This window comes from Trachypithecus francoisi, unplaced genomic scaffold (assembly GCF_009764315.1).
Source record: "Trachypithecus francoisi isolate TF-2019V2 unplaced genomic scaffold, Tfra_2.0 Lachesis_group16, whole genome shotgun sequence".
NCBI classification, from domain to species: domain Eukaryota; kingdom Metazoa; phylum Chordata; class Mammalia; order Primates; family Cercopithecidae; genus Trachypithecus; species Trachypithecus francoisi.
This window is the reverse complement of record NW_022681461.1, coordinates 68,763,012-68,786,924: the sequence shown is the minus strand read 5'-3', so window position 1 is coordinate 68,786,924 and position 23,913 is coordinate 68,763,012. Positions and strand designations below refer to the sequence as shown.

The following is a 23,913-nucleotide window of genomic DNA, read 5'->3' as shown; positions in this document are numbered from 1 at the left end:
AAGCTGCATCACAATGTCCCCAAGGGGCTAGGCCTACAAAATTCACATTTTCATTTTTTGTTTCTTTTTTTGAGACGGAGTCTTGCTCTGTCGCCCGGGCTGGAGTGCAGTGGCCAGATCTCAGCTCACTGCAAGCTCCGCCTCCCGGGTTTACGCCATTCTCCTGCCTCAGCCTCCGGAGTAGCTGGGACTATAGGTGCCTGCCACCTCGCCTGGCTAGTTTTTTGTATTTTTAGTAGAGACGGGGTTTCACCGTGTTAGCCAGGATGGTCTCGATCTCCTGACCTCGTGATCCGCCCGTCTCGGCCTCCCAAAGTGCTGGGATTACAAGCTTGAGCCACCGCGCCCAGCCTAAAATTCACATTTTCAACAAAAATGTTTATTGTTTTTTTCTTTTTCGTTTCTTTTCTTTTTTTTTTTTTTTTGTTTTGAGACAGGGTCCCACTCTGATGCCCAGTCTTCAGTGCAGAGGTGCAGTCATGGCTCACTGCAGCCTTGACCTCCAGAGCTCAAGCAATCCTCCAGCCTCAGCCTCCCAAGTAGCTGGAATTAAAGGCTCATGCCACTACATCTGGCTAATTTTTTTTGTAGAGACGGGTTTTTGCCATGTTGCCCAGGCTGGTCTGGAACTCCCACACTTAAGTAATCCACCCACCTTGGCCTCCCAAAGTACTGAGATTAGAGAGTGAGCCACTGTGCCTGGCCACTATTGTTTTTCTATAAGGAAGATTAATTTGCAAGTCAGTACATTAGAAAGAGGACCTGGAGATTGTGTGGCTCAGGCACTGATGTGCTGTAACTGACTAGCAATGAAACAATCACATGGTGGGTGCAGTTGGCTAAGCATTTCCTCAGCTGATGTTATCTCATTTAATCCTCATAACAAGCCCAAGGGAGAAGAGAAAGACAACTATTACACTTATCCTCCTTTACCCAAGAGAAACTGAGCTCAGAGAACAAATGTGTCTTGCCTTAGGTTCTGCAACGCTAGGAAATGGCAGAGCAAAAATCTGAACCCATGTCTACTGATGCCACTGCCTATGTTCAACCTAGAAGCCCTACTATTTTCTGGGTGTATTAGTGCAAATAATTTCAACCTGCCAAAGTTGCAAAGATACGAAGAGTACAAAGAATGTCCATCTATCTTTGGTCTAGCTTCACCTGTTGTTAACATTTTGCCCCATTTGATTTGTCATTTGAAGAGATGACATTTTTAACCTTGAGGAAAAAGCTTCCCTTCTCTGAGCCTTGGTTTCTATGTGCATAAAATGGAAGATTGAATGGATTACCCTTAGAGTGAAAAAGAATGTTGTTGTCTGATGAGAAGTGACGGAATAAAGGGATGAGGTAAGCCCTTGGTCAGTGGTCAAGGCATAGCTGCTGCCTCTTTCTCCAGCCTCATTTTCCATCATTCCTGCACATGAACTTGGGCTCTCCTCAGTTCTGGCATCTCTCCTCCACCTCCTTCCCCAGCGTACCATGTACCATCCGCCCTCACACCTTGGCAGGTACTCTTCCGCAGACGCTCGGCTTTCACTTCACCCCATTTTCATTTCCTGGAGTCTCTGATCCATTTTGGGACTCATGGCTTATATTTCATAACAGGAGGCTTCAGTTCCCAAAGGCCTCCTCTGCAGATATGGCTTGAACTTTTCCTCACCTATCCTTTTCCTCAAAAACAGGATTAAACTGTATGTGTGTGGAGGGGGGAGGAGGGGAGAATCATAAAGAAAAGTCATACATCCATATACCTTAGCACAAAGTTTTGCTTATGGATTGAGTGGTTCTTATTTATAGAAAATCCCAGCTTAGGAATTGTCAAATTAAAACAAGCAACTAAAACAAAGAAATAAGACAACCAGTAGCATTCTGGTTCACTCTGCTGGAGAACTAAGCAGCAAAGCTTAGAGGAAAGTATGTGAGATTGGGGATCAGAAAACCTGGATTTCTATAACGGGCTGAGCAACCTGTAGATGAGAAAAGTGAGGTCCAGAGAGGGAGAGAGATGGACCCAAACTCACACAGCACAGAGCTGGGCTGGGAGGCTCATGCTGGGTGCTTGCACTGCCGAAATGATCCGGCAGCTATAACAGCTCTGTCTCCTCCTCAGCATTGTGCTCCAGGGCTGGGCAAACCACCTGAACTTCTCATCTGGACCTTCAGCTGTACACTAGCTTATCCTGATTTGCAATGCTGCCCTGTGTGAGCTTGGACACTCTTTGCCTCTAGAGATTGTAACCACTGTGAGGTTGGGTGCTGAGGTCCCATTTTCTCACTGCCCAGCAGCACAGTTAGTAGGGTCGCTTATTCCACAAATACAGGCTAAACTACAATGGGGATCAGCCTTGATGACATATGATGTAAATATCCTTGTATGACAATAGGAAAGTTGAGGCCCCAAGGGAGCACAGGCTTGCCAAGGTCACTAAGCTAGTTAATGGTGAGGTATGGACTGGAGCACACATCTCCTGAGTCTGAGTGCAACATTCTTTGCTCTATGGAGTACCATCTCCGATGAATAGATGTTAAATTCTTCCCAGTAGCAACCTATTACATTAGCTAGTTTATTACTTAATACTGTAAAATGCCATCAGAATTGGAACACTTAAAACAATGATATACTGTAGGGTTATTTACTTGATCAAACGTAGACTGCCTTGCATGACAAATAGACTCTTTTGTTTATATTTTGTTTGTGTTTTTCTTCCATTCTTTATTTTTATTTTTTTTTCCATAGGTTATTGGGGTCCAGGTGGTATTTGGTTACATGAGTAAGTTCTTTAGTGGTGATTTCTGAGATTTTGGTTCATCCATCACCTGAGCAGTATACACTGTACCCTATTTGTAGTCTTTTATCCCTTGCCCACCTCCCACCCTTCCCCTCAAGTCCCCAAAGTCCATTGTATCCTTCTTATGCCTTTGCATCCCCACAGCTTAGCTCCCACATATCAGTGAGAACATACAATGTTTGGTTTTCCATTCCTGTGATACTTCACTTAGAATAATAGTCTCCAATCTCATCCAGATTGCTGCAAATGCTGTTAATTCATTCCTTTTTATGGCTGAGTAGTATTCCATCATATCTATATGTATACGATTGATGGGCAACAAATAGACTCTTTTAGACAGAATGATCATATATGATATGAGGTTAGACTGATTTTCACAGAGCACGGTGAAATTGTATGCATGCTTCCTGGACCAGACATACAGGTGAAGGTAACATATCAATGGTTTAAGGCAGGAGTCAGCTAAGGTTCATGGGTGAAATTTGAACTGGCACTTGTTTTTAAAAATAACGTTTATTAGAAAATATTTATGTCCATTCATCTATGTGTTGCCTATGGCAGGTTTCACAGACCAACAACAAAGTTCAGTAGGTCCAACAGGGACTGGAAGGCCTGTGAAGCTGAAATGTTTACTAATTGGCCACTTACAAAAAACGTTGCTGACCCATTATTTAGGAAATCCCACCAGACATACATATCTTGGTCTCTCTTTCTCTGTTTCTCAATCTCTTCGCCTCTTTTCTCCTTCCTTCCACTCTCCATATTGATGGCTACAGTTCTGTGCTTTGGGATGAGGTTCTACCCGGATGTACCAGACACCCCTCCAAAATAGTCCCATTCTCCTTACGAAGACACTAAAGCTTAGGAAAGATAAAGTACTTCCAGACTATACCTCAAATCTCTTTCATAATGGATCCTATTGCTGAAAATGGGATTTGAGCTGATTTAGTTTGGAGCTCAGAATGTTCTGAAGGGAAAGAAAATATGAGAAGAAAGAACAGATATTTCTTGAGCATCTTTGGGTAAGACCCGGCACCATCGACTCTGTGCTGACTCTGTGAGGCAGATGTCAACAGCTCCATTTTATGCAAAGGGAAGCACCCACGGGTTAAAATCCACCCGGGGACACATGGAAGTGATGACAAGGTGAGGTCAGGACTCAAAGCCAGGTCTGGCTGAATCTAATGCCAGTCCTCATTTCTCTCATTGGATATGCTAAGAGAGAGATCTATGTACAAACACTTGTTAGACATTTCCTCTCTCCTTCTGCTCCAAGCCCCGCTCCCCACTGCTAGCCCCCAGTGTAACCTTTTCTGCCATGCAGCCTTCTGGCCTGGTTACATCGTTCCCAGATGGCACACACAAAAGTCCCACTCAAAGAACTCAGGCAGAGTGCGCTTTTCACCACCAATGCTTAGGCCCTCTTGTCACTGCTGGGCATGACTTTCCTGGTGTCCTTGAAGTGGAAAAATAGGGAGAGATAAGGCCTCAGCTCTGCTTACCAGGAGCAGGAAAAAGAAGGAAAGAGGAGAGCAGGCCCTTTTCAAGCAAGCAGGCATAAAGCGAGATAAAACAAGAGGGGGCAGATAGAAAAGCAGCCTCCATCCTGAACACCTATAAGCCAGACACTGTGCAGGTATTTCTTTCATCCATTCACTCGTCATTCATTCTTTAATTAAAAATATTCACCCAGTGCCTACTAGGAGCCCATCCCCCTGTGCTTGGTGTTGAGGATAAAACTGGACACAAATGACAATGTGTCTATCCTCATGAAGTTTCCAGTTCAGTGGAGGACACAAATAGTACTCAGGGAGCATATCAGTAAATGTAAAATTATAGTGGCAACCAAGTCTACAAAGCGGGTACATCACAGCATCTGGTATGGAATGAGACACGGAAATTAACTCAGGTACGGACAGCTTTGCAGAAAATATGCCATTTAAGTGGAGGTTTCACGTGAGGAGGGGCAGGTGAATGGGTCAAATGGCGGGGAAGAGCATTCTAGGAGACAAATGTTGTGAAGGCTGTGGCAGGACAGATGCAGGAGTGCTGGGGAAGAGGTCCTGGGGAGAGGTGGGGTGGGGAGGGATGGAGCAGACAGAGCCCTGGGGAGAGAGGCAGGGCAAGACCACTCAGAATTGCAGGTGGGGTAGGGAGTTTCCATTTCATCCTGAAAGCAAAAGGAAAGCATTGAAAGCTTCTAAGAGGGGAAACAACATGATCCATATTTACACTTGTAAAGACGATCACTCTGGCTACATGATTGAGAACGGGCTGGAACACAGCAAGGGAGACCGTAGAGAGGACTCTTAGCAGTTTTAAAGCAAAGGATGCAGGTGGCAGGGACTAGGATGGCAGCAGTGGAGAAGGGGAGAGCTTGTTGGCAGAAGTTGAAGTTATAAAGAAGATACTCATTATTTTAATCTTCACAACGACCCTGTGAGGGAGATGCAGTGACTGCATTTTAAAGATGGGAATTTGAGAATACTGATTCATGTCCCATGGAAGAAAAGAGGCAGAGCCACGTCTGAGATTCAGGCAACTTCCCAGCTTCAACTCTTTCAGGAAACCCTCCCATATTTACCTGCTGTTTATCGTGTCTTTCTTCTCCCAAAGCTGGGATAATCTGAAACACTCAGTTCAATAACTTGGTCTTCCAAAATCTTCTAACATCTGAAACAGTGTGAACTGCAGTGCAGGTTCCCTAAGAATAATCTCACCATGCTGATCGAGTTGCTTTTGAGCATTCCTCTTAAATCTCTACTTAGAGATTGAAAAAGTGAGACTCAGAGATCAGCAGCGACTTGGCCAAGGTCACACAAAAACGTTGTGGCAAAGCCAGGACTGAAAATCACTGTTTCTGTCACACACAGACGGCCCCAAAGACTCAACTTCCTTCTGAGTACTTCAAAATGGTAAAGTTGAATGTCTTTATCAAAGCCCACATGCCCTGAGATTTGGGAAACACAGCTCAGCTCCTACTTTGCAGATAGACCTGAAATGGTTATAGTGAATTCATATGGAGTCCCAAAGGCTATTAGATGACCATTCTCAACTAGCACAAGGAACTGCCTTTCCTGGTACTTTTATCTCTTTCCTCCCTCACCTCCTTGCACTTCATCATCCCTTCTGTGTCACAGCAGGGCGGGCTCACACACCCCTGGGCAGACCGCAGGGAACTGCTGAGTCATTGCCTTTGCTAAAGAGGAGCTGAAATGGTGCTGGCAGAGGAACAGGAGAGGACTGTGATGTTACAGGTCCAGGCAGGCCTGGGGGTGTAGGGAAGAAAGAACCCATCAGAATAGCCAAAGGGGACAACAGAACCATTCTAGTGTCACAGTTAGACCCTAAAGGAGAGAAACAGTAAAGGGGAGTGGCACTGGACATGGGGGAGGCAAACAGGGTGCAAAGGAAGCTGGAGCTGGAAGCCAGGTACATCCCAATAACAGGAGATTCTCAGAAGTACGCACCATGTCCCATTCACATACAAGTAAGAAGAGATCTCAGAGATCAAATTGAATTGGCTCCCACCCGTCCACTCTCCCATGTTTCAGATTAAAAAACAGATCTGGATAACAAAAGAGACTTTACTAAGGTCACACAGTGAGTTGGTAGCAGATCTGAGACTCCCTTCCTGTCCCCACAGTAAATCCTTCTCAGCAACTTCACTCTGCCACAACTTCTCTCCCTCCCTACCTCCACCTGAATGCTTCACAGATATCAAGTAATTTTAATCTTTAGAACAACTCTCTATGCTTTAATCTTAATATCCTCATTTTACAACTTAGGGAATTGATGCACAGAGATGTTAAGCTCCATAATTAATATGGCATTGCCAGTAAGTGGGGGGGCTGGGATTTGAACCCACATAACCCACCACCAGAATCCATGCTTTTAGTACTATGCTCTGTGTCAGGCCTCTGAGCCCAAGCTAAGCCATGGTATCCTCAGTGACCTGCACGTATACATCCAGATGGCCTGAAGCCACTGAAGATCCACAGAAGCGAAAATAGCCTTCACTGATGACATTCCACCATTGTGATTTGTTTCTGCCCCACCCTAACTGATCAATGTACTTTGTAATCTCCCTCACCCTTAAGAAGGTTCTTTGTAATTCTCCCCACCCTTGAGAATGTACTTTGTGAGATCCACTCCCTGCCCCCAAAACATTGTTCTTAACTCCACTGCCTATCCCAAAACCTATAAGAACTAACGATAATCTACCACCCTTTGCTGACTCCTTTTTCAGACTCAGCCCGCCTGCACCCAGGTGAAATAAACAGCCATGTTGCTCACATAAAGCCTGTTTGGTGATCTCTTCACATGGACACGTGAAACGCTCTGTTGCTCTTATATCACCAAGGGCTCCTGGACCTCCCTTGGCTCACCTCTGTCCTGTGCATTTTTCCCATTAAGTCAGTGAGTGCTGAAGGCACCCTTACTCCTGCCCAAAGTATATGAAAGAGAAAAAATGGATCACAGCCCTTTCATAAAGAATTCTGGTACTTGCAGACTGGGACATTGGGTTCTAAGTTCATTTGCCTAGAACAAAGATGTTGCAGAACCAAATTCACTCTCTGTATTCAACAACAAAAAATTGTGGCAGCTGCGGCAGCAACAGCAAAAACCTAACAACATCAAACACAGTATTAAGAATGCTCTCCCTGTGATCCTGCAAAAAGGGTAGGGTAATTTATGCTCACTGAATCTAAGCATTCAATTCCTTCCGTATTCTCTCAATTCCCCTCCTTGTTGTCTCCTTTTCTCTTAGCATTTATCACCATCTAATAGATTTGTATTTTGATGTAATACAAACCCCACAAGAGTAGGAATTTTAAATTGTTGCTTGGTTTGTGTCCCCAGTGCCTAGAAGAGAAGCAGGCATGTAGTTGGTGCAGAACAAATATTTGTGGTATGTGTGAAAGGGAGAAAGAAAGGGAGGGAAGGCGGGAGGGAGGAAGGGAGGCAAGGGAGAAAGGAGGGAAGGGGAGGGAAGGGGAGAGAAGAGGAGAGGAGAGGAGAAAAGGAGGGAGGGAAGAAGGGAGGGAGAGAGGAAGGAAAGAATGAAGGGATGGAAGGACAGAGAAAGAAAGGAGGCGCTGGGTTAAATCTTTCATCTTGGGGCCTGTAGCTTGCTTTAGCTTTTCTAAGTTGAACACCAATTTATGGGGGGCATGCTCAGTGATAGATGTTTTTCCAATTATCTATAAATAGCCCAGGCCTGCTGAGGGGACCCATTGACTTCCCCAGCCCTAATTCTGGCTGCTGGATTGTGTGAGGGAGAAGACCAGTCAAGAATCATCAATCGTCAACTTCTAAATCTCCAATGCAGATTCCAGGAAGCTGAGGATTGCTTCTTGGTTTTCTGGCTAAGTTCAAGTGGAGAAAGCTGAGGAATGGGAAGGAGTGAGAGAAAGATTCCATTTTTCCAGTGGCTACCGAAGTTGCAAACCCTTCCCACGTAACGTGTCAATGGCAACACTCCTCCCACATGGGGCTTTTCAGTGAAAGATGCCAGAGGTGAGGAGATAGGAAAAACAACAATGAGAACTGAACTGACATTAATAATGTCTGACTTATTTCGCTCTTAGCATACACTAGGCACCATGATAATTTTTTTACATAGCTTAACCAAAATTCATCCACAGCCCCATGAGGCAGTTACAAGGTCCAGCTTGTAGATGAAAAGCTGAGGCACACGGAAGGTAAATAACTTGCCTAAGAGCAAAAGGAGCACACAGAAGCTATGGGGATCTGCACTCTTGCAATGTCCACTGTGCATGGATAGAATGCATGCAGAATGGTTTGTGAGAAAGCTTCCTCCTCCTCCTTCTCCCTGCCCCAGCTACTTCTCAGCCCACTTCTTTGTGGCAGTAGGAGAGGAGGGCCAGGTACCCTGCCACATGACCTGGACCTGTTTTTTGTCACAGGACCTTCTTTTCAGTGGGGAGTTAGAGCCCATGCATGGATCTGCCCTTTATCACTGGCATGGAATCAGTGTTTGCACCCCAGAAGGGTCTATTCCAAGAATGCAGTCTCAGACTAGCTGCTTTCCTGTCCTTATGGACAATCCAAGATAAGGAATTACATTCACAGGCAATTGCCTGAAATATGCTGTTTTCCCTTCAGCGCACGTTGAATAATCAGAGAATGATGGATCTTGCCACAGGTTTCAGACCTTTGTGGAGTCCTGCTTCAGCATTTGGCCATTCCCCTACATTGAGTGACACTGTGAGAAATAATTATGCACCAATACTGAATTTTATCTGTTGAAGAAACCGTCTAGAAAGTCACATGGTATCTTCTTTATACATACCAAGTAGAGGACTTTATCTCTGGTCTGGTAAGTAAAATTTCCTGAACAAATGCTTGATTCTTTCCCATTAACCCTGTACATTTTATTTCTGAGTATGTTTCCCTTTACACTTTGGCTGGCAGGAATTTCTTACTTAAATTGCCAGCCTCTTCTAAGAACTACAAAACAGTATGGCAGGAATTATTCTGCGTCAACCCAACCTGGGTTTGAATAATTTTCCTTATTCTTATTTTCATATTAATAGGATTAGTTATTTCATTTCCTGTTTTGAATTTTTAAAAATCTGCATAAACTAAAAAAAAAAACCCACAATATTTTTTGAGGAATAAGGTAGGATAGAAAGCAAATAAAGAATAAGTCAAGAAAATGATATACTGAAGGTCACCAGTATAGCCAGGGCAGCAGATACTAAGCTCAGTTTTAACCAGATTGGGACCAGGTTAGGGAAGATTTAGGATTTGCTAGGGAACACAAAATTTGATTTCCAGGATTTCTTTCTACAAACTCTGGTTCCGGAACCTTCCAAGGACACTATTACCTTTGCTGCGGCGGCGACTGCGATACTGCTCCGTGTAGAACGTCAGCTGCGTTTCATCATCTGCCTCAGAGCCCGACGTCCCCTTGGCTCTCCCAAAGCTGATTCCCCCTGTGAGGAAGCATAATCTATCAGTCAGCCTTCCAGGCCTCCAGAAGTTTGTGAGATTCCTCAACAATCCCAGAGATCAGCAACCCCAACCCCAGACTTCTCTGTAAATCCCAAGCCACCCAGGAGTCAATGTGATGAATGGAAGGAGCTCATGCTCTGCAGTGAAGCAGATCTTGGCTCCAAGCATGGCTCAGCAGCTTCTGGGCTGTGTGACCTTGACGGGAAATCACACCTTTCTGAGCCCTGGGTTCTGTCTTTCTAAAATAGGGATAAAACTATTCACCTTGTGAGATTGCTTTGAAGATTAAAGGAGATGTAATATATAAAATACCTGGTCCGCAGTACGTCTTAAATAACTGATAGCTATTGTTGCTTTTGGTGATAAGCAAACACTCTAGAAAACACTCTAGATAACTTAATTTTAAGCACATTTCAATTAAGTGCTTACTATATGCCAGGTTCAGAGCAAGACGCTGGAGATACAAAAATAAATAGGACTCAGTCTTTGCCAGGCAGGGGATCATAAGCTAGTCAGGAGGACAAATGGAATCCTAAGGAGGCTTAAAACTAATTCATGGCTTCTGTTTACCACTCAATGAGATGCTAGGAATATGGGGGAGTGTAATTTATTTCAACACAGAGGGTCTGAGAAGGTTTTATGCAGGAGCGAAGATTTAAGTCAGGTCTTGAAGGATGGATGGGGCTGCACTGGTAGAAAAAGGAGTTCCAGCAGAGGTACCAGCTTGAGCACCCTCAGGAATGGGCCATGTGGGCAGTCGGAGGCAACATTAAGTGGAGAAATGACTGAGAAGACACATAGGGGGAGGACTTGGGTGCCAAACGGAGGATAGGGAGATTTACTTTGGGTGTCATGGAAGGTTCTAGAGCAAAAGTATGAATTGACCAGCCGTGGTGTGTACAAGGAAGAACACTCCAGTGGTATCTAGGCTGCAGGACGGGTGCCAGGCAGGGGAAGCAGTCAGGAGGCTCGGTGACCACCCAGGTGAATGGAGGTCTGGGGCTTGCAGGAGGGCCTGTGCAGTGAGGGTGGGAGGAGGAGATGAGTGCAAAGGGTGCTTCAGAGACAAACTCAGAGGACTGTGGAGGGAAAAGGGCAATGCATTCATATGCTGTGAATGACAGATTACAGAAAGGATAAGAAAGAAGGCTAAAAGCAATTGTGTCACAATACTAATAGTCATTAATTCCAAATAGAGAAATATGGGTATTTTTTATTTTTATCTTTGTGCTTTCTGCATTTTTAATTGCTAAAAAAAAGACAGGATATGGAAAGAGAGGGATTAAAGGATTGGTAAATTATTTACTCTAGAGAAGAAATAACCAGGAGAGAGAGCCTCTGAGGATACTGGGTGTGAGTAGATGGGCACAGGAAAATAAGGACTTTGGTTTTTAAAATTGTTTCATTGATGGGGCTTCAGACATCTACGGTAATAGACTTTCTGGGAGGAGACTTAAGAATCTGGTAAAAATGGTTGTCCTGGATGGAGAATTAAGTGGTTGAAAGATGGGAACAGAGGGAGGCTATTTTTCTCTACAAACTCTTTGCATCTTTTCAGTCAAGCACCATGCAAACCTATTACCTATTCGAAAATTTCAACTGAGGAAAAGAAAAACATACATTAGAAGGAAATGTTATTCAATTCACGAAAGAATTTATTATGTAATTTCCTCAGGTAGGGTATTTGAAATGGCATTCAGTATACAGAAATTCTACTTGCAGACACTTTTTCTGCAATATGGTTATTACACATTCATTCTTCTAGCAACATTGTTGCACAGTCTACTATGTACCTAGAAGATTTGTAGACATTATTGCAGACAATCATCATCATGATATACTCATAAGAGTGGTGTAATTAACAAACTAGATAATAAAGCAAAGATGCAAAGACATGCTTAGGCAAAGTTACTTGCATAGTCACACAGCAAATGACTAGGAGAATTAAGCCTTGAGGCTAGTCTGTCCAACTCCAAATTTGGTCTCTCTGTAATACAGGCATTGTTTTCCTTAAAACCACTCACCAGTGAACCCTGAAAGAGCAGATCATCCTTTGAGTGTCAAGGTGCTAAGTACGGCATTCAGAGCTTTGCACCCAACATCTCATTCATACTACTGAATTCATACTACCCTTGGGAGGGAGGCATCATTGTGCCTACTTTACAGATGAGGCAAGTGACGCTCAGAAAAGAAAAACGATTTGCTAATAATGAGTGAAGGTGGACTTTGAAACCAGGTAGAACTAATGCTCAAGCTCAAATTTCTAGTCACTTATGATGCTGCATCTCGGTTTCAGGCTCTGTAAAATTGAAAGATTAATATCTGCCTCCCCACACCCATCCTTCCCTGAGACGGTATGTTCTAACGAGTGGGAAAGTACAAGGACAACAACACTTGATCTTTGTCCCAAATGTGTCATCAGGCAAGGTCTGTCCCAGAGCCTTAGTGCACACTTTCCCCAATCCCCAGCAACTAAAAGCAGGGCCTGGAGACATGAGGAGACTTCAGATTCTGCCAGATTCAGTTCTCCATTTAAAGGCTCTGCTTTGAAATGGAATTGGCAGGGACCTCATGAAGAATTTGGAAGTTACTAGAGAGCAGAGGTCCCCAGAAGCCAACAGGGCTTTTAAAATTGCCATTAAAATATTTTACTGTTAAAAAAGTAAAAAAAAAAAAAGAAGAAGACAGAAGAAAGAAAAGAAGGGAGAAGGGCCAGGCGCGGTGGCTCACACCTGTAATCCCAGTACTTTGGGAGGTCAAGGTAAGCAGATTTCCTGAGCTCAGGAGTTCAAGACCAGCTTGGGCAATGTGTGAAACCCCATCTCTCCTAAAATACAAAAAATTAGCCAGTTGTGGCAGGGTGTGCCTGTAATCCCAGCTACTTGGGAGGCTGAGGCAGGAGAATTGCTTGAACCAGGAAGGTGGAAGTTGCAGTGAGCCAAGATCGCACCACTACACTCCAGCCTGGGTGACAGAGCGAGATTCCATTTCCAAAAAAAAAAAAAAGGGAGGAAGACTTTTGTTCATCTATATGTAATTCTTGGCCAAAGGGAAAATGAAGGCATCTGATAAGGTCATTCTCTTAGTTCAGAAAACATCTGCCATACTTTCTGCTGTGTCTGGAGCCACAGAGCAAAAACGAGGGGTCTATCCCTGTTAGGAGGCCACCTCAGACTCTTCTCACAGTCCCTTCGATGCCACACCCACACTTTGAAACATTTCAGCAAAATTCTTACTCCCTTCCTTCCTTCCAATCTCTGCTTTATCCTAAACACATGACCTCGTATATCCCTACCATGGTGAACAAATCCAGCATACAGGAAACAGACATTATTTTTTCCCTACTGGGGCAAGATAGAGAGAGTGACCGAAAAGTCACCAGGCAATTCTAATATAAGAAAAGCTAACACTGGCATAGCACAGTATCTCTTCCAGGCACTATACTAAAGACTTTACATGCGTTGACTCATTTCATACTTACAAGAACCTAGGAAGTAGGTTACTACATTTATTCCCATCTCAACTGGTGAGAAAATGAAGGCACGTGGAAATTAAACATTTTGTTCAGGGTCACAGCTTGCTAGTAGTAGAACCACAATTCAAATTCAGACAGTGGCGGATAAATCTATTCCTTTTTTACAATGCTGGTTTACAATAAAATATGAACAAATACTTTGTTTACAATGTCCACAGTCATCCTATAAGGACTGTATCATGAGTTTTGGTTGTATAGATGAGTAACTATCTCAGAGGGGTGATATGAGGTAGTAAGTCGGAGAAACGGAATTGAAATTTGGTCTGTCTACCTGCAAAGCTTGCCTCATACCTAATACAACCAGGGAAAGTATGTGTGTCTGTGCCTATGTGTGTACACACACATGCATGCATATGGATGTAGAGGGCTGGCAAATGCTTGATATGTTGACCATTAAGGATTAGCAGTTCTCTTACTTGACTCAACACCTGGACCTGTTTTCTTGTAGGAACTCTAATCAGGCTTAGCAAGATCTTTGCGACTCCCCCATCTTTCCACATGTCCAGGCACACAGAGACCACACCCCTATAACTACCATAAGGGTTTCCATAAAGGCTTTTCCCTTCGGATCAAGCCTCCATTTCCAAACTCTTCTGACCTTTACTCCCTTCTTACAAGTATTAAAGTACCATATGTTCAGAGTGAAAACTGAGGCTCAAAAACAATGTCTATAAACTGGGTTCAATAGAAATATAATGCAAACCACATATGCCATTTTAAATGTTCCAGTAGCCCGATTAAAAAGGTAGAAATAAAAGTTCAAATGAATTTCCAGAATATGTTGCATTTCACTCAGTATATTAAAATATTATGTTAATGTGAAATTAACATAAAGTTATTACTAAAATATTTTATATATTTTTCATACGTCTTCAAAACCCAGTGTGCATTTTATGATTATAGCACATCACAATACAGACAAGCCACATCTCAGGTGCTTACCATATTGGAGAACACAGTTCTAGACACATTTGTACAACAAATATTACTGAGCATAATTAAGGGCAAGGATCTGAGTACAGGATGAAGATGAATAAGCCACGACCGCCAGTAAAATGTTAAATCTTAAAAAGCAATTTGGATTTTTGACCTGGATGAAAAAATGGCACAGCTGGGATTCTGTTAAACAACAGTATCTATGGTCCCTGCTCCCAAGGCACTTGGAGTCTAGTTAGTTTCTCTATTTGTTTATCCATGAGCCAAGGGAAGTGATGGACTTCAGTAGAAAGAAATTAAGGTATTGGAATCAGACATGAGTTCTAGTTCTTTGATTCACTTATTAGCCATATGGTCTTGGGCAGGGCATTTGATCTCTCTGATCTCATCTTTAAAAGGGGTACAAGAACTCAGCTGAATGATTATTATGGGGAAAACAGTATGTTGCATGTAAACATTCTGCACAAAGACCAAGAAGTGAGAGTCAGGGCATATTCCTCAATTACTTAATGCTTGTCTGTGTTTAACAGAATGAAAGTGCTGCTGGTTGGAGGTGGCCCCTGACTATCCTGCCTGCTGTGACATCCTGGGGAGGTGGCAGCCACCCAAGGCATATAGCCTCTGAGTATCCATATAATCTGAAGGGGCCACAGGCCAATTACAGTCTGACTTGGAGGTGATTCAGATGGCTAGAAAAGGGTCCCCTCTGTTAGCATTTTAATAAAAAATTGGTGATTCAGTGCAATAAAATGCAGCCATTAATTACACAGGGCTGCTCGCATACTTCCATTTAGGGGCTGAGAGAAAGTGAGAATAGTTAGAGACTGGCAAGGGAAAAGAAGAGGTAATCTATCTGCTGGAACCAGCAGCCTTTCTATCCTTGCTCCTTGGGCCCTTGGTTCTTCTAGTACTGAAGAGCCTGAGATGGAGCCATTAAGAAGATGAGCTAAACACATGCCACAGTGTGATAAGCACTGCCAGGTACCTTACATGCAATATCCTTCCTACACCTAACAAGGGGTCTGAGATGTAGGAGTTAATCCCATTTTATTGGTGGACAAATCAATATTCAGAATCTCGCTGTTGCTTAATCAAAATTACACAAATGGCAGAGTCCAAATTTGAATCTGACGTATGTCTGATTCAAAAATGCTCTGTTCTCATTAAAAACATGCTTACTGTCATTAGTCAATAGAAAATGCAAACTGAAGCCATAGATACCACATCATACCCACTAGGTGGGCAATAATCAAATAATGGAAAATAGCAGATGTTGGTAAGGATGTGGAGACATTGGAACCCTCATACATTGCTGCTGGAAATGCAAAATGGTGCAGCCACTGTGAAAACCAGTTTGGTGGTTCCTTAAGAAGTTAAACACAGAATTACCACATGATGCAGGATTTCCACTCCTAGGTATATACCCCCAGCCCCAAATCTGAAGATAGGACATTCAAACAAGTCTTTGTACATGAATGTTCATAGCAGCACTATTTACAAGTCAAAACATACAAACCCAAATGTCAATCACCTGATGAATGGATAAACAAAATGTGGTATATAGACACAGAATAATAATCAGCCATAAAAAGGAATACTGATACATTCTACAATGTGGATGAACGTTGCAAATATTTTCCTAAGTGAAATAAGCCAGACATTAAAGGTAACATATTATATGATTCTATTTATATGAAATATCCAGGATAGCTAAATCCATAGAGATGGAAGTAGACTAGTGGTGGCTAAGGAAAAGGGGGTATGAGGAGTAACTGTTAATAACTATTGAGTTACTTTCAGGGGTGGTGGAAACGTCTCGGAACTGGACAGAGATGATGGTTGTACAACCTTGTGAATGTACTAAATGCCACTGAATTATACATTTTTTTTTTTTTTTTTGAGACGGAGTCTCGCTCTGTCGCCCGGGCTGGAGTGCAGTGGCCGGATCTCAGCTCACTGCAAGCTCCGCCTCCCGGGTTTACGCCATTCTCCTGCCTCAGCCTCCCGAGTAGCTGGGACTACAGGCGCCCGCCACCTCGCCCGGCTAGTTTTTTGTATTTTTTAGTAGAGACGGGGTTTCACCGTGTTAACCAGGATGGTCTTGATCTCCTGACCTCGTGATCCGCCCGTCTCGGCCTCCCAAAGTGCTGGGATTACAGGCTTGATGATTTATTATTATTTTGAGACAGAGTTTCGCTCTTGTCACCCAGGCTGGGGTACAGTGGCGTGATTCTAGCTTACTTCAACCTCTGCCTCCTGGGTTCAAGCAATTCTCCTGCCCGAGCTTCTTGAGTAGCTGGGATTACAGGTGTGCATCACCATGCCCAGCTAATTTTGTATTTTTAGTAGAAACAGGGTTTCACCATGTTGGTCAGGCTGGTCTCGAACTCCCAACCTTAGGTGATCCACCTGCCTTGGCTTCCCAAAATGCTGGGAATGCAGGAGTGAGTCACTGTGCCTGGCCAATTAATGATTAATTTTATCTTATGTGAAATGTATCTCACAAAATGTAAAAAAAGAAACCCACTTTTTTTTTTTTTGGTAATATCACAAAATTAGTGATAGAACCATAAATGGGGAACGTGAGAGCTGTGAGAGAGACAGGGAGAGGGAAATTTGGGGCACAGAGTGGAAGAATTACACAGCCACCTTGAAAGAATCAAGAGCTCAGACCTCTGGAGTCCTAGCCCAGTGTGTGGGGATGCAGAAGGTGACCATTCAGTCTGTCCCAGACCACCTGGTCACCACAAATCATCACAATACTCACTCATTTGTTTATGCATTCCTTAAACAATCATTTACTCAGGGCCCATGCTGTCCCAAACACTGTCTAGGTACTGAAGATAAAGCCATCAATAAAACACACAAAAATTACTGATTTATTGGAGTTTGCTTTCTAGTGGGTAAGCATTTTAGATACTCTTGGCATGCCATTCTAGGACTTAGCAAAGCCTGCTACCTGAGAATTCTTACCTCAATTTTGCTGCTAAATAAATGAAGATATTTAGACAGATTTAAAGGCTCCCCCTAGATGGCATAGATATTTGGTGGTAAACTGGGAATTTGACCCAGGTGTGCTCTGAGGCTAATCAAGGCATCAGAACAACATAAAAGTCATGTTATAGAGAAATATGGAGCAAGGTGATACAAGGTCTTTCCTGGGCCTATGAGAGTTAACTCACTGCTCTTCTTTTGCAATCTACCTTCTATGCTTGGACTGCCCTGTCCACAGACCGGCTCTGCCAGCCTCGGCAGGCCCAGTCCTCCACACTCCATCTCCTGCTCTTGCTATCATGATGGATGGTGGTGACATGTTAAATTATTCAGGCTCCATGTCCTCCTCAAGCTGGTGACAGTGATATTGCATTTTTAGATTGCCCAGAATTGTGCCAGATAAAGAAATATGTGGTTCAGGAATGGAAAAACCCATCTGACCCCCAACCGTTTAGGGAATACAAATGGTCCCAGTTATGGAAAAAGGACAGAAGTGGGTAAACTTCCCACACCCCCTAAACCACACAACCTACAATTGCTCTGAGCTTTAGAGCTTAACCACAAATGTTCGTACACATTCACTTCTCGGAGATGTTTTGACTGTAACTGCTACCTGCCATCAGGCACCTGCTATAGGCCAGGCACAGTGCCAGACACTTTACATAGAGGTGACTATGCTGTTTCTCCAAACGTGGCCGAGAGAGGTGGAGCTCCTTACTTGTGGTCACCCAGCCAGCTAAGTGGAAGGATATGGATTCCAGCCCTGGTTTGTCTGATCCCCCAGGGAAGAAATTTCTGCAGCATTCTTGAGATTTATGACGAACTTTTAAAATTGATTTTTATGGTGAAAAACTATATATGGTAAAATATAGCTAAATCTGATTGCTTATAATTTCAGGGAAAGAATAAGAAATAACTGAGATGTCCATTTACAGAAGACTGATGAAAAAAATCATAGCATATAGTCTTTCATAAGACCACTGAAAACAGTGACATAGATCTAAATTATAGACATACAAACCTCTCCAAGACATACTTTTGTGAAAAGGTATGCAGAGAATACAAAGACGGATTCCACTTGTGTAAGTTTATACATGCTTGCTCGTATTTGGTATGAATGCTACTCTGTGTATGTAATAAAAATAAAGAAGAAAGAAGTAAAAAGTCATTCTGAGATGTCATGATCTAAGGTTATGAACAAAGTTTTAAGAAGCATATAATAAAACATATTTTAAAACAACAGTATTCTGTTTTTAAAGTGTACATATAAAATGCATGTAAATACACACATATTGAAGGAAACATATTAAGGTATTATAGTGGTTTTTCTCTGGATGATAAGATTTGGGTGTGCTTTAAAAAATTTCTTATTGTTGCTCCTATGCATTTAAAAATTCTCCTCCAATGAACTTCTAATGCTTGCTAATAAAAAAAGATACTTAATAAAAGCTTTGTTTATTTTTTAAGTATGTACTCTTTATTGCAGCAGTTTAAACCCATTACTCACTTGACCTTTAATGTAATATGACCATCTCAGAGGGGGATCATTCCATCACCCAAGAAAAGAAATGACCCAATTTATCCCCGAATTTTGGCTTAAATAACTACTTATGAGGGAAAAGATCTCCAATCTAGCTTAACTCACTCTTCCAGGGAAGTAAAGCTTTGTCTTCTCAAACATCCCATTCCTCCCTGTGAGATGGTATATTTTCCAAACAGGGCCATAACAAAATCTCCCATCCTGTCTTCTCTTTTGCAGTGGGACCTTTGCCACTCCCCTATCAAAGGTAGAGTCTCATTTCCCTGCCCCCAAATCTAGATTGGCCTTAGGAATGTACCTCAAATCTACAGAACGCAGAGGAAGTGACTCTGCAGGATTTCTAGGGATAGAACCTGAAAAGCAATAAAGTTTTTGCCTGGCTTTCTGAAAACACTGGTTCTCTAGATGTTTCCTCTTAGGAAAACTGCCACGATGCTGTGAGATTCTTAGCCACATAGAAAGGCTATGTGTACCACATTTTCTTAATCCAGTCTGTCACAGATGGACATTTGGGTTGATTCCAAGTCTTTGCTATTGTGAATAGTGCCGCAATAAACATACGTGTGCATGTGTCTTTGTAGTAGAGTAATTTATAATCCTTTGGGTATATACCCAGTAATGGGATGGCTGGGTCATATGGTACCTCTAGTTCTAGATCCTTGAGGAATCGCCATACTGTTTTCCATAATGGTTGAACTAGTTTACAGTCCCACCAACAGTGTAAAAGTGTTCCTATTTCTCCACATCCTCTCCAACAAAAATGTGGCACATATACACCATGGAATACTATGCAGCCATCAAAAAGGATGAGTTTGCGTCCTTTGTAGGGACATGGATGCAGCTGGAAACCACCATTCTTAGCAAACTATCGCAAGAACAGAAAACCAAACACTGCATGTTCTCACTCATAGGTGGGAACTGAACAATGAGATCACTTGGACTCGGGAAGGGGAACATCACACACTGGGGCCTATCAGGGGGAGGGGGGAGGAGGGAGGGATTGCATTGGGGAGTTATACATGATATAAACGTTATGCACATGTACCCTAGAACTTAAAGTATAATAAATAAATAAATAAATAAATAAATAAATAAAGAAAGAAAGAAAGAAAGAAAGGCTATGTGTAAGTGGTTGAGTCAAGAGTCTCAGCTAAGCCCAGCATTTAAGACATCCCAGCCCATCCCAGGTGGCAAAAACATGAGAGAAGCTTCTAGTTGATTCTATCCCCAGCCATCTGTTACCCATGGATGTTTGAGGTTTCCAAGCTGAAGTCCAGTCCTTGTGGAGCTGAGATAATCCACATTTCCTTTATCATGTATGACTCCCTGACTCCTAGAATCTGTGAGTATAATAAGGTTGGTGCTTTAACGCACTAGTTTTGGGATGCTATATCATGCAAAAATAGGTAAACAGAACACTCCCCTTGTCCAGTCCTACAAAAATATCCACACTCTTTCCAAGTTATCACCATACGGCACCTGGGCAATGGGAAGATGAGCTGGTATGGTGTTCAGAGACCCTGGTCCTAAGTCTGTCCTGTTCCTGACATACCATGTGACTGAAAAAGGCATTAACATCTCACAGATATTGCATAACAGCTAATATTTTTACTCTCTTCCCAAACACAGCAGCTCATTTGGCATTCACAATAACTGGATGAGATGGGCATTGCCATTCCCACTTGAAAGATGAGGACACTGAGGGTCAGAGACACTACAGAGGCCTTGGTCAACGTCCCATAGCTCATAAATAGCAGAGCAGAGAGGAGAATATAGAACCAATTCTGGAAGCTACAGTAGAGTAAGGGGGCAAATCTGAGTATCTGAGGTTGGTCAGATATTAAATTCTATGAAATTTCCACTTTCTAGAGTCTGTCCAGACTTTTAAAATGGTAGACTTAGACTGTTACCTTCCCTATCTGATGGTCCTCAGTCATCTGAAGATTGCTTATGTGCCCATTCACAATCTTTTCATCCAAGCTACATATTTCTTTTCTTTTCTTTCTTTTTTTTTTTCTTTTGGGACACAGTCTCACTCTGTAACCCAGGCTGGAGTGCATTAGCACAATCTCTGCTCATTGCAACCTCCGCCTCCCATTTTCAAGTGATTCTTGTGTCTCAGCCTCCTGAGTAGCTGTGATTACAGGTGCCCACCACCACGCCCAGCTAATGTTTGCATTTTTAGTAGAGACGGGGTTTTGCCATGTTGGCCAGGGTGGTCTCAAACTCCTGGCCTCTATCTGCCCACCTCAGTCTCCCAAAGTACTAGGATTATAAACGTGAGCCACTGCACCGACCCAAGCTACATATTTTTATTAATTCCTTCAGCCATTCCTTATATCATATGCTTTAAAAGCTATAATTTTTGAATTATAAAGTCAGTACATATTTATTGTAGAAATGTTTTCAAAGGTAAGAAAAGCACAAAGAAGAAAATAATAATCAAGTCAAATTTTATTTCTCCGAACTGACTTCTCTTACTTTGAGATTTTAACTGTGTTTATATGCATACATTTTTACAACTAGGTTTCATTGTCTTGTAACTTGAGCATATCATTTGAATTTTGTAAAAATATATATCTATATCTATATATAATGATACATTTATTTACGCTAGGAATACACATTGGGGTTAAATTATATACCTGACAACTTTTTCTAGAATGTAATTTACATATATCATATGTGTGTCTGTGTATGTGCACACATCTAGATTTATATGTACAAAATATTCATCTATACATGTATCTATACCTACATTTACCCAAATGATACTGGTGATTTTCTCTGAATATTGAGATATTCTTCTTTTTACTTTTTTTCCTTTTGTGAGAAAATAAATATAAATTGCGTATGGAATTAAAATAAAGTTAAATAAAATGTCATAAATATTATCATTCCATTAAGTATTCACCTTCAATATCACCTAATGCCTGAAAAGTTCTACTATTGACATAGTAAAATTACTATGTCAATGTACTGTTTATTTAACCAATTTCTTGTTGTTTAAATTTTACATTGTTTCCAGTTTTTCACTATTTTATCACACATTCTTACAGGTAAATATTTCTACGCAGCCCTATGCAACCCCATGTAGAATTTTCTTGAGTGTTGAAAGAGAAATTGATGGGTCAAAGGGTTTTGACGTATTTAAGACACCCTCCCGAAAGGATATACCAATTTTGTCCCAATCAGCTATATATGAGTGACTATTTCACTGTATTTCACTATATCTTCTGTAACACTGGGTATTACATCATTGTTTTCAAATCTTAGTAATTTTGATACTCATCCCATATTTCAAATTTATCCTGTCATATTCTTTTCAAAGTAGTTCATTTTTCTCGTGTCCTTTTTAAGTTTTGATGTCTAGAATTGGGCATGCTAATCCAGGTGTGATCTGACCCGCATAGAGCAATAATGGACTACACCTCCCTCTCTCTGAACAGGAGACTTACAGTAAGGCAGCTCAAGCCCGCTTCAGCTTTATTGGCAGCTGACTTACATTCAGTATGCCCTCAGTTCTTTGTTGACATGCACTGCAAATAAATCTGGTCTTTCCCATCATGTATTTGTAGAATTGATTTTTCTAAACCAAAGTAAAGAATGTTTTGTACTACCAAATTGTATCTGTATATTTCAACCCTTTCTTCTAGTCTCTCAAGATGTACTTTTTTGGTCCTAATCTTCTGATCTCACGGTTGCACTATTCCCTGACTACATGCCCTTTATGAATTGAATAAACCTGAAAAGGAGCAGGAGGTAACAAAGGGAACAAATAGCGACTGAGTGCCTGCTACATGTCAAGCAACAGGACTAAACATTTATGTGTGGTACAATCATTGAGTACATGTAATAGTGCAATTAAGTTGATGCTGATATCCATGTGTTAAATATCAATAAATTGATATCTTCAGGGATTGTCTTGAGCAAGATTGCACAGCCAGTACAGAGATGGGGTTGATTGGGAAGTTTAACTGTGGCCGTTGTTATTCCCAGTATTCCATGCTAGGTATTCCCTTCTCTAAGACATTGACATTCATGTTGGAATAAAACTTGACAGCTAATAGGCAGAGAACCCTCTTCAGGGTGACATCAGACCATTAACAAAAACTCTTTGAGAACATGTAATTGAATAGAAGTAAACCATCTTGACTATACTATCAAGCAGCCTACAATTGTACCCTTTGGAAAAACAAAACAAAACAAAACACACACACACACACTTTGTTCATTCAATCTGTTGGGAGCCTATAATGTGCCTAGACGTGGATATGCACTGGGAAGTGGAACAGAAATAGTTTCTGCCATCAGAGAGCTTACATTTAATTGGGAAGATAGAATATTCAAATAAACACATGCAGAAATTAATATGCTTGTGAGAACCAGAGAGTTCTCACCAGGGTAAATCTAGCATGGAATACTGGGAATAGAAAGACACTTTACTTCCCAATAAACTCCATCTCCATACTGGCTGCATGAACTTGCTTTGTCAAATATCTTGCTGACATTCAGATATCTGGTATCTGTAATATATCCCTGATCTTCTCATGCAATAAACCAATCCAAATAGAAATGCAGCACATCTGGCATGATTTTTCTTCATGAATCCATGATGACTTCTTCTGGTGTTCCCAACTTTCCTTCACACATTAATCATGTAAATTTGACCAACCCACCTCACTGTTCTTGAGAATCAAAATCAAGATTCAATAGTGCTTCACCATTTATTAGTAAGCTGGATAAAATTTATCCTTCTGACTGGGCAAGGTGGCTCACACCTGTAATCCCAGTAGTTTGGGAGGCCGAGGTGGGCATATCACTTGAGGCCAGGAGTTTGGGACCAGCCTGGCTAACACGGTGAAACCCCATCTCTACAAAAAATACAAAAATTAGCTGGTGTGGAGATACATGACGGTAATTCCAGCTACTCAAGAGGCTGAGTCAGGAAAATCGCTTGACCAGGGAGGCAGAGGTTGCAGTGAGCCACTGCACTCCAGCCTGGGCAACAGAGGGAGACTCTGTCTCAAAAAAAAAAAAAATCTGTCCTTCAAAAGAATTTTGGCAACTCTTGTTCCTGCCTTGTTTCTTCCAAGATTACACCCAACTTTCTGGTTCTGAAAACATCTCAAGATTAT

General features: G+C 42.0%; 1 protein-coding gene across 3 annotated transcripts in view; it reads right to left on the bottom strand.

Moving 5' to 3' along the window:
• The window catches only part of ASTN2 (astrotactin 2), a 1,009,693-nt gene that overhangs the window by 663,930 nt on the left and 321,850 nt on the right, over positions 1–23,913 (bottom strand). For all 3 annotated transcript variants that reach the window (XM_033237645.1, XM_033237646.1, XM_033237647.1), the window contains one exon: positions 9,644–9,751. In XM_033237645.1, coding sequence (XP_033093536.1) covers positions 9,644–9,751 — 108 coding nt within the window. The remainder of the gene's footprint in view (positions 1–9,643; positions 9,752–23,913) is intronic.